Genomic DNA, 11,899 nt, shown 5'->3' with positions numbered 1-11,899 from the left:
TTTCATTGGCAAGTGCATTCCATGGAGTGCTTTTTTGGCATGTGGCCAAGATAGAGTATTCAACAGCAGTTCTTGAGATGCTGAAAATAGATCATAAATGCAAATCCGGTAGGTTGTGAATAGGGACCGATATCTTATTTGGTTCATTTTCATGTTTATATATGTATATGCTTTCATATTTGTAATGTTTTATATATATTTGTCTTGGTTTATCATATTTGTTTAATTGTACCTTTCTTGTAAACAGTGATTTTACTTGCTGTTAGAATTACGTGTTTAATAGATAAAAAATGAATAAATGAAAAGGCATTGAGTTAAGTTTTTCACATGGGTGAAGGGAGGGTGAACAATTCCCAAGCCATGCGGCTTTTGGACTTGCCGCGGCGAGCTAGCTTCTGGGCGGCCAAACGGGGGGGGGGCATGGACTTATAGGGGAAAGGAACCCGAGTCAAACATTAAGTAATATTTTTCTTCAATGAAACACTGTGTGAAAAGGAGATGTTTCAGTTTAGAGTATTTTGTGAAGTTGGGCAATTCCAACTCAAAAGTGGGGATTATGTTTAATCTTGGGAAAATTAACTTCACACACTCAAATAAAGTATTAAACATAAGACAAAACCCTTTATTTCATTGAGTTGTTGGTGAGTTTTGATATGAGTAAGTACATTTTTCCGTTCAAACTGTTTCTGGGCTAAACGTGTGAAGAATTTTGCAGCATTGGAACCTAGTTTTCCCATTCAAAATGGAAATAATTTAGGAACTTTTAAGGCAGAAGGGAACGACCATGCCAAAAGAGTTCTTTGTTGAAAAAAGAAACTCGTTTAAAACTGAATATCAATGTCGTCAGTGCTCTTTCTAGACACCACCCTTAAAATTTACATGTTATCCATAATATCACAACAGTAATTGTAAACCGTCAAACGAAGTGCACGCAAAGTTTGTTTTATTAACATTGGACTGTAGGGGAAAAAAACACTTTTAAAGTTAAAGCAATGTGAAATTAATTCGCACCCGACAATTTGTAATTATAACATGAAAAAGCACAGAAAAAGTGCCCCCACGAGAGCCTGTTTAGAGTGTAGATCATACAAAAAGTTGTCATAAAATTGAACAAGTTGCCTTGTAAAGTTGCACTGTTTTGAATGACCAAGAAGACAATCTGTAATCATACGGTCTCGACGTAAAGCTTGAAGAAATATTATGGTGGCGCTGTTACTTTCGCTTGTTTGCGCGCGCCTATATGATTGCACATTGGGGGAATCCCCGCGATTTCTCATCGCACAGTGCAGCTCACCGTTCCCGTACGTGCGAAGGCTTGCGCGCTATGGAATAATGTGCCTGTGTTATTTCATGAAAAAAAGTGATACGCACTGCCGATGGTCATCTCTTGGATTGCATTGTTGCAGTACCTTCAAAACACCATTGTCGCAGAAAGTTTGCTGGTTGACATCATTTCGATATGATATTACGGGCGGATGGACGGGACCTAACGTCCTAAAAAGCCGCCTACGTATCGGGCACCATGCCGCCATGACCGCTCCGGGTTCAAACAAGAATAATTCACGATTGTCAGGTACGTATCCAGTGTAAACTTCCGTTCGTGGTATGTGCCAGATCTCAACACTGACACTGTCTAAGCCTTTTTTTTAGACCATTCTTTTTTGGCAACATTGGGTTTTAATTTTGCACAGGGTGTCAAATGATGTCCGTGTATCAAACTCTCCAAGAAATTAGCACGAGGAAACAGATTTAGGCTTATGCCTTGTAACTATCCGTTATCAATACTTTTCGGTCTAGCTTGAAGTTGAAACTTAGGCTGCATCGGAATCTCTTGTCTAGAGCTAGGTCTAGGTCTTCGCTCCATTGGAAATGCGTGGAGATGGGTAGACAATAGACCTAGCTGTAGCTCTGGAAGCCCGTTTTGGACACGGCCTAAGCTAAGGTGGAAGCTGATGGATCCCGATGCACAAAGAGCAGAAGATTGTATGCTAATAAAAATCTTATGGCCTTCAGAAATTTAGGCCAAGGTAATAATGCCATGAAGTTCATATGGAATAAATTCCTGACTCTAGGATATAATCCGAGTAACTCGGACTCTACAGATCACCTGTTTTAACATTGGACATGGTCGGGCGATCCCGTCCAAGTTACTCGGACCAGGTTGGACAGAGCCTGATTACTCCATTCTAGAGGTCAGGATGATGTCACTGATTCTTGATTCTCTCTCTGATTGGTCAGTTGATGGCTATTCCATATTTCACACTCAAAACTGAAAGGGGCAAAAATAGTGTTGCGGTCTAGGGGGAAAAATCTGAATTATTGACTAAACTCTTGACCTTTACATCAAACGTGTCTGAAAATTCACTATTTATGCGCTATAAACATCTCCCACTCTGTACTGAAAAGGTTTCAGTAATTTTTATCATATTGTTGCCAAACAAAAGAAAACATACGAATCCCTGGAGAAAGTGAATGGAGAGTTGTCCCTTTCCCCAGACGTCAAGTGCAATAATGGAACAATCTCCGACCTCAAGAATGAAAGCAAAGTGAGTTTATGGCTGTGTCCGAAACGGGCTTCCTGAACTACGGCAAGGTCTATTGTCCAATGGAGGGAAGACCTAGACCTAGCTTTAGACAAGAGATTCGGATATAGCCTATGCTGCTTCCAAGAGCAGATTCAGAATTAATTTTCGTTGTTGTTTTTAATTTTGGGGAAGGCAGTTTTTATGTCGTGTCTAATTTAAGTTTAGAATTTCATTATGTAGGCTGATTACCTTCCTGCCTCTTTCTTACGGGTGAGACTAAATTCCGGGACTTTTTACACTCTTGGGGAAAGATAGGAAGTGAAATTGTTCCAAAAAATCTCCAATCACTATATCTCAAATACAACAAATGGACCCTTTGGGGGCATTCTTGATCCCAGACCCTTGCCCCCTCCTAGGATCTGCCAATGGATACTTTGACGTGATGATTTTTTTGTTTGGTTTGAGTCATACCTCCACATCCTGAGCTGCAGAGTTTATTAGTTGAAGGAATCACTTTTGGTTTTTGAAGGACACTTTTCTAATGCATGATGGCGGCTCTGAATCAACAGAAGTTCAAGGGATCTGGAGATCCATCATCAGCCAATAATGGCCTCCTAACTGTTGTCTTCAGGGCTCCGCTTCTGAACCACCTATCAATAGACTCTGGTTTCCTGGGTGCACTGGTGCAATCATGTCTCATTTCAGTTGGTAGGTAGACTTTGTGTTGAACTTGGTTGCTGAACCCAAGCCTGTGTGGTAGCAAATATACATGTATCACTCTGTGGGCATGCTTTATTTTGTTGAAAAAGTAAGAACTTGTCATCAAGCACTGTTGCACAACTATAGTTTCAAATGACTCTTGTAATTCAGGATTCATGGTGTTTGGCCTGTATGTCTATCAGACATTGTATTCTTCAAAAATGGATATTTTCTGTCAAACATGATATCGTCTGCAAGTGGTTAATTCCTTGAATGACTGAACTTATGCCCCAGCTTTACACTTGCAGATAGTCATCAAAGACTGCTTAAAAATTGCTGGTTAACAAGTTTACCAGTCCACAGTTAGATCACTACTAATCAAATGAATTATACAGTGATGCAAACAGAAAGTCTTACGTCTTGAAATTGTGAAGCATGTAGACTTGTTTCCAGTTGCTGCTGGTGCGATCTGAAATCTTTCCATTCGTAAATGTACCATATTTATTGTGCAACTGATTCGTTCTTTGGTTCTATCGTAATGATCGTTCTCCTGTTTTTATTTCCACAGACGAGCAAGAAAGCATCTTAAGGAAAGAATCAAGAGAGGACAGGATCCGGTTTTTATTGAGGATAATTTGGTTTAATCCATCAGATGTTGTGTCACAGTTCATTTCAGCTTTGAAGCAATCAGGTAGAAATCTAACACCAGGGATCATACACACTCAAAATCGCACATAGTTGTTACTTGGACTATCCGCACATGTTGAATATAGACATTATTTATTGAGACTAAAATGTTACTCTAGCATATGGGGATGAGTTTTTCATTCACTACCTTGGATACAGATATTGATATCCTCTGTGTAATTGGCACAGGAAAATCCCTGGACAAACTTAATTGCTGACATAAATAAATATTTGCGTCTCATAAAAACTGGTTCTTTGTTCTTCAATCTGAATACTCTCATATGCTTTCACTGATGTCAACATCTGTCTGGTTTTAGAGCCATATTGTGATTTTTCCTATTACTTTCCAGACGGCGATACCAACAGGCTACTGGCTGACCACATCGAGGGAGTCCGCAACATCCCCCAATACGACAGAGAGCGTGGACTGATAAAGAAGCATTATCAAAGACTCGCACAGGATATCGATCCTTCTGGCATGATTCCGCACCTCACATACATTCACATTGATGATAGAGAGCGTATTATGGCTACGTATGCCAATGGGCACCTTGATCTTGCAAGGTGTGCATTGCTTCATCTGACACTAAGAACGCTTGCTCCAGAGTGGTTTAATGAATTCCTGACTGCGTTGGAAAACACTGGCCAAGGAAACGTCGCAAGGCAAATGCGAGTGGACTTTCAAAATGAAGAAGGTATTTTTTCTTATGGTGTCTTCTGCAGAGATATTTTACAGCATTAGTGCACAGCATGAAGAACAAAGTTTGAGGACTGAAAAAGACCTGGTTAGGGGGATGGAACTCAAGTCCAGAATCTTTGTTTTTGGGTTGTGGCAGCTGGTTTGATAATAAAACAAACTGCCGAAACAGTAGATGGCTGGCTTTGTAAATTCAGAAATAAACATTTAACCACTTGCTGCTGGGTGCTTTTAAAAATGGTTTACACCCACATGAATGACTGTTTGGTGGCTACTCTAACTGACAGGAAACCTCCATTGACTCCTGAGTATTTCAGCGAGGCCTGCCACCCTGTAAAGAGAGCCCAAAATTGTGAGGTGTTGTGTAATTCCTTTGTTCCCAGGGAATGCGAGTGCTGTCTTTTCAAACGCACTGGATTAGCGTGCAGCGGTGCTGTGTTGCTCATCAATGGGACCCTTATCCGTGGGCACACTATGCCCAAAACAGTGGTACATCCTGTTTAAAAACAGTGACTGATTACCTTCAAAAAATGCAAGCCCAAAAATTATGGCAATTCCCAGCAGCAGGGTTTTTTGTTCCAAGTACTATCTTTTGTTACACGCACCAGCTCTTTTGTCTAATTTTGGGCAGCCCGGCTCTGCATATAAACCCATGGTGCTTGACGCAGGGTTTCCTGGCAGCAAGTGGTTAAATGACTTACAGGCAACCTTTGATTATCTCATTTCCTAATTTTAATCTGCTACACTTTTCCTATAACTCGACAAAGAAAATTACCAAGAAATTTTGGAAATATCAATTTTGCTCAGAACGTTTTTAGTACTGTCACTTTTTCAAGTTTCTGGGATGCTGCAAGGGTTAAGAATCAAACTGTCTTGTCAGAAAAGTCACACTTTTTCTTGGATTGCTTTGCCTCTTTGGTAGAAAATGCAATGGAGACACAAGCATTGCGAGCCACGACTGAAGCTAAATTCAGTGAAGAGACCAGTCTTGGCCTTGCTGCTTTGAGCTTGGAGGATTATCGGTGTCCAGACAGGCATAGACCAATGGAACAGAGAGTGTCAGGTAATATATGGTGATCTGACTTACATCACTGTCATTGTCATCGTCACTAACTAAATGACCATGACACAAATGATTGTACTTGGCAAACCATTTAAGGAAGTAACCTGATTATTGATCTGAACGAAGACATCACCAAGTCTGTCTGGTTGCAAGACTCTTGCAAGCTATGGACAGGACAACTCCAGAGTAATTACGGAATGGTGCTAAACAAATAGATAGCATCATTGCCTTACCAAGCACATTAACATTCATAATTAGCAAAATAATTTTTCTTTTTTAAGTGCACTTGGTGCTACAAGTATTAGTTCAGTGGTCCTTTCTTTATTTGTTTATATTCACAATTCACAACGTGTAAGGGGGGTCAAACTATGTCCAAATCATCTTTCTGTTACCATGGAATCGCCCAGTATGTTTACCATCTCTTTTTGTGTGCTTTAAGGAGAAGGTATGAGCGGAATGCAATACCCTAGTCATCAGCAACCAGAGAGACGCTCGCAATCAATGGGACCGCCTACATCGTAAGCTTCTCCAACCATGCTCTCCGCAAGTAGCAATATACTTAACGGTGTGATGTTTATTCTGGTGTTAAGACTATGACAAGTGTCTGAAAAATTAGAATGAAAATACAAACACATGATGGAGTCTGGATGTGGTTGGTGTTGAGCAAAATAGTGTAACTGATGTTACTTGTGGTAGCGCTGCATGCTGTTGTATCATCACAGAGCTGAATTCAGGTTCATCTCAAGTCTTCATCACAACTCTAGCATAAGTTTCGGCAAATCAAATGCACGTCAGAGCCGAAGGCCCGGCACAAATTATAAGGAGGAACTGAATAGTGACATAGACATGCCTTTGTCGTGGTTCACCGCAAAGCTTAAGATGACTTGAAATCGAAAGAGTTGTAATGGACGTGTGAGGACTTGTTGACTCTTGTGAAGATTTGATTAGGGACTACATTGCCAGGTAATGGCATGTCATGAAAAAAGGCAAAGTGAGGTACTTTGTTCTGAGGTTTTGTCATAAATATTAAATTTGACTTGATCCTTGCATTGTAGAACCTCCCGGACACGGTCACGCTCAGAGAAACGGTCAAGGCCAGCTTCTTCTCGAGAATCCTCCAGAAGCCCTAAGAGACGAAGAACATATCAAGAAAAAATGATCTTGTTCAAGAGAAATAGAGGTAGACCAAATTTCGGGCCAGGTAAGCAATTATGTCCGATGAGAAGTAATCCACTCTGTAACATTGCAGTGATGGTCCTCTTGGTGGAAACTCACCTCGTGCTCGGGTTTCAGTGTTGGACGCATAGGTCCATGTGACGAACATACGTTAGATTGTGTGGTCTCAACACCTGTGCCGGGCACCCAGATGTAAGGATTCACACCAACATATCTCTCATTTGTTGATAAGGGGGTGCATCAGGTCGGGGATGGAGATATGTCTTTATACCTCACTGGAAAAGAGTTCAGTTATAAATGCTTGAATTGCGATGCAGAGAAAGTATATGAATGATTAATTTTGGACGAAGTTGGCACAATGTTTATTTTCCGTGTACTTCATGTATCTTGTCTCTTACTCTAAAAACGGGTGTGTTTTTTACATTAATTGCTGATTCACTCATTTGCATCCGGTTCTTTTCTCTAATTCGTAGCAGTGTACAATAATACGGTCATACAACAGAACGTCCAGAACATCTATAACAACACCACCAATAACAAAGTGAACATCGTCAACAGCCAAAATGTCAAAGCAATGGTTGGTGGCGAAAGGAACACCATGAATATAGGAGAGCAGAGATGCAGACCAGATCAGATGCCAGGCAAGAATGACCAAGTTTTGCTTTTTACATTTTGTGCACCGACCATGTTCGTGCACTGTTCAAGATCTTGAATTTTTTTAAGTGTCATATTATAGGCCACTTTTAATTGATGTTTTTAATGCAGGCACAATGCCAGGAAATGGTGAAAGCCTCATTTGAAAATCTCTTCATTTTTACAGTTTCTTCTTTTTTTCCTTGTAATGTTGCAGTTTGTGCTAAAAGTCTTTCATTCATAATAAGTCAAAATCTTAAAACCCACTTCCAATTTGGGGATTTTCCCTCAGAAATGTTATAGCCATATTAAATCTTTCACATAGGATTTTGAGGCAAGTGATAAGATGTCCCCAACTTGCATGATTTTACCGATTTAAATTGGCTCACCTTCGATATCCAAAAGGGTGATTTGTATGGACATCGTTCTCATGGTCAGAGTCCTTTTATCCGATGTGTTCAGATGGAGAAGCAGATTTACAGCAAGATGACCGGTGTAGAGGAGATGATGAGCCTGACCACGCCAAGGTACCCAGGCACGAGGACGTACGTGATGTGTACAGAACACCAGTGAGCAATGTTGATGACACACCACCAGGCATGGGTAAAATCGTTTTGTATAATAGCCTCTTCTGTATGCAGAGAAGGTTGAAGAGACTTGTATGGCATTATGATTGTCAAGGAGTGCATTATTAAAAGATATATAAACAATCAAGTATTTCTACCTTGATGAAGTTTAACTCTACCAACAGCAGATGAAGTAAGGAGATACAAAAATATCCTGAATTGTCCGTCATCATTCATTCTTATTGTATTTACACAAGAGGCAATCTTTCTTTTAGTTCTGTCTTACTCTGAATCCCCTTACTCTGATGTAACAAATTCAGTGACTGAATCATTTGTTAGCCCTCGTCCACTTGTAAAGTCTACCACTTGATCAACTCATAAAACTCCCAAGTCATCTCCTGCAGTTGTTTCAGATGACCACTCGCTACAGTTCTTGAAGATGAATGCTTATGATATAGTGTAACCAAATTGTACAAAAAGATCAAGTGAGAATATAACAATATTGTACTTTCTTCAGGAAAATCAAGCATGGAAGGTATCGAGATAAAGAGACCAAACTTATATGAAGACCAACTGGAGCTTGCTGAAAATGCCGTGGCAGGGAAGAACACTGTCCTGGTAGCCCCTACGGGATCTGGCAAGACTCATGTGGCAGCATACATCATCCATGATCACTTTATTGCTAACCTACCAAAACCTGTAAACAAAAGACGTGCCCTGTTTCTCGTCAACACTGTAAGTGGAAGGTTCTATTTATAAAGATTTGTCACTGAAAAGCTTCTGTATTTTTATTTACTACAGATAAGTTTAGAACATAATTAAATTCAGCTTTATACAGTCTTTGTAGTAATTGAGCCACACTCTTAAATGTTGGAAAATTTGGTTTCATCGTGGACTATAGGGATGTTTAGCTAGTGCATATATTTTCTGGTGTGAGTTGCAGATTTTTTTAAATATTCCATTTTTTTAAAATTTTTTCGCAGGTCAATCTAGTCGGCCAGCAGCAAGAAAAACTGAAGGAGGTTCTTGAGCCCACAAGCTTTTTCTCCGTCATTGGAATCCATGGGGCTTCAGAGTTGTCCTTGAAGGAAGAGGTAGCCAGCAGGAACGTCATCGTGCTGACGGCGCAGTTGTTAGAAAATGCCGTGAAGGAAATTTCCCTGGAAGAATTCTCTCTGCTGGTGTTTGACGAGTGCCATCTCTGCCAAGTAAGGGTTTTTTAGCTTGAGTCTTACTACAGTGAAAAACACTCAAACTGTTGAGTTGTACTTGATTGTGTCAGTGAGTCTACTTTTTCTCTTTTCCAGTCATGACAGTTTTAAGAAAACTCAAGATGGACACTTTTTGATATCAAAGGTTTTCTGTTGCAATAATGAGTCATTGAGTCTTTAAAGATACATTGTTTCAATCAAACTTGGGTCGACAGCATGCCGTGTGTGCTGTTTTCTAAAGATAAATGACTGAGTGGTAGGTTTACTTCTGTTCCTGGAAGCCTTAACTGCAATAGGACCGTTTCACAATAGGGCACCTCCAAGAGTTTGCAACACGTTGGCCAATCAGAACGCTCGAAATTTGTCAACTTTTTCTAAACACGCTTTGGGTCAACAACTTTCGCGCATTGTGATTGGCCAATGCGTTGCAAAATTTTGGTGGTGCACTATTGTGAAACGGCCGTATTATTCTGAAAAAACCCAACATTTTTTCCAGGGAGAGTGGTGCAATTAATAGGTTAGATTCTTTTCCATTGGCTGGTTCCCTCTGTTCTCATAACATAAACAACTGTCAAATTTCTTTAGAGGAGTACCATTTATTTATTACCCAATGATTGACTTTCATATGGTTGCAGAAAGGTCATGCCTACAATACAATTATGGCGCGCTACCTAGATGAAAAACGGCAAGGCAAGACAAACTTACCACAGGTAAGGTCACATTAAGATCTAAAAGTGATCTCTCTGAGGCTGAAGTAAGAATATTCAACACTGCACTGGAGCTTTCATCTTATTGTCCTCGCTGAAGTACAACTTTTTCAGTGTAAACCTGACAGCTAGGATTGCTGCTTTACATTATAAATGATTCATCAGTAGTGGTAACCGTGATCTCTTTGACCGTTCACACAATTGACCTTGAGAAAAGATCATTGACTGATGCTGTACATCACTTTCATGGGGTCTTGCAGATCATTGGTATGACAGCCAGCCTGGGGACTGGCAAAGCCAAGACGCAGGATGATGCTGACAATCACGCCGTCCAGATTTGTGCCAATATGGGTGCTGAGTGCATCTCCATGGTTATCAGAAATGTAGCAGTGTTAGAATTGCGGGTCAACATCCCTCAAGAAGGTCAGTAAGCAGTAAAAATATGCAGAATTTAAAGTGAATCAGAATGATTGGGAAAAACTTTGATGGAAAGTTTAATTGTGAGTTTTTTTGAAGCATGTCTGTAGCACTTCATACATGCAGATTAACGTGTCATCAAATTGCAGGCGACAGCAGTATTGACAACCTGATAAACGAGTGACAAAATCACTGATTCTAGTTTTCTTTTCATTGGCAGTCGAGCCCATTGAAATAAAATGCAGAGAGAAGGATCCATTTGCTGAAAAGATTAACCAGATCATGGAGAAAATTGAAAAGATGCTTAATGAATCTCCAAGTAAGTTGGATGGGGTTAAATGGTATGGAAAATGTTCCTAGACTGTTTCTAAATGACTGACTACGTATTGATATAGCAAGGTCATGGTTCTGTTTTCTTCCTCTGTGCCAATTTACGACTGGTCTAAAGTTCTTGGTGAATTTTGATTATGTCACCATGAGTCTAATGAAATTACGATAACTCTTGGTTCCTTGACTATCCATTACTTAACAACACAAAAACTAATTACATAAGGTTAGTCTGCGGCTGTTGTAATTTAGGATTAAAAAGTAAATCTCTCTCGCCAGAATTGAGAAAATTGTCGTATCACCACATGGAAGCTGACAATGAGCATTTCATTTGATCGATCTAAAAAAAAAAGTATTAGCCAAGAATGTTTGTTTTAGGAATCAAGTGTACGTACGTTTTCCTATAGGTCTGGAAGTCCAAACATTCATCAGGTCTGCGTGCATCCCCAGCCAGCGAGGTAGCCAGGCATATCGTCAGTGGTGTGACCGAATGAAGCGCAGTGCACAAATATTCATCAAGAACGGGCAGGACGCTGTCTACCGCATGCTGCAAACCTGTATTACTCATTTAATGGTATGGGAGAGTGTTCTCTAATTTATGAAAGTATAATGAATTGAGTAGGGAAATATGGAACAAGCAGATGGCACTTAAGGATAAATTTTGGGAAGTAGAAATATTCTTTTCATTCCATGCAGTGGTGGATACCTTTTGATAAACTTAGTCTCCATATAAAAGAGTGGTGTAGTAAAGTTTGTGGAGAAAGATTTGTGTGATTTTAATGTTGTGGTTATCGACAGGAGTACAATAAATCTCTGGTAATCAACAAGCAGGTGCGAACTGTGGATGCTTTTGAATATCTGCACAGGATGAAGGATGCCATGAATGATAGAAGTAGCTGTTTCGATGAAACTGACCTTCAACTCTTTAAACTGTTTATCGGTAAGCATGGCCAGATTTAGATCCACAAAGATCAGGAAGGATTAACAACAATTTCAGTGAATGAGGTTTCGCACAGTCCCTCAGAACAAAGCGGGGGTTTTGGGTCTGATTAGTGCAATGCATACAGATTGATAGAACACTTGCTCTTGGCAGTACTCTTAAAGTACAGAAAAAATGGATATCGGATGTTGTTTATATACATTTGTGTCCTGTTCAGGAAATATGATTTCATTTTCTTGATGTGTTCCAGA

At 40.0% G+C, this 11,899-nt stretch overlaps 1 protein-coding gene across 1 annotated transcript; it reads left to right on the top strand.

Annotated features, from left to right (window-relative positions):
* Positions 1-1,301: 1,301 nt before the first annotated feature.
* Positions 1,302-11,648, top strand: LOC147795071 (uncharacterized; the record flags this gene model as incomplete). Its single annotated transcript, XM_087132283.1, has 16 exons — positions 1,302-1,573; positions 3,055-3,233; positions 3,793-3,915; positions 4,262-4,606; positions 5,531-5,671; positions 6,111-6,189; positions 6,727-6,872; positions 7,321-7,488; positions 7,943-8,083; positions 8,564-8,781; positions 9,030-9,254; positions 9,893-9,967; positions 10,225-10,387; positions 10,602-10,700; positions 11,116-11,282; positions 11,507-11,648. Coding segments are annotated over exons 2-16 (2,395 nt in total), but the record flags the coding sequence as incomplete, so codon positions are not given.
* Positions 11,649-11,899: the final 251 nt, after the last annotated feature.

Source organism: Acanthaster planci, unplaced genomic scaffold (assembly GCF_054643075.1).
Source record: "Acanthaster planci isolate LZ-2023a unplaced genomic scaffold, COTS_SCS Contig183, whole genome shotgun sequence".
Taxonomy (NCBI): domain Eukaryota; kingdom Metazoa; phylum Echinodermata; class Asteroidea; order Valvatida; family Acanthasteridae; genus Acanthaster; species Acanthaster planci.
Note: the sequence above shows the minus strand (reverse complement) of the source record. Positions and strands in the feature narration are given on the sequence as shown.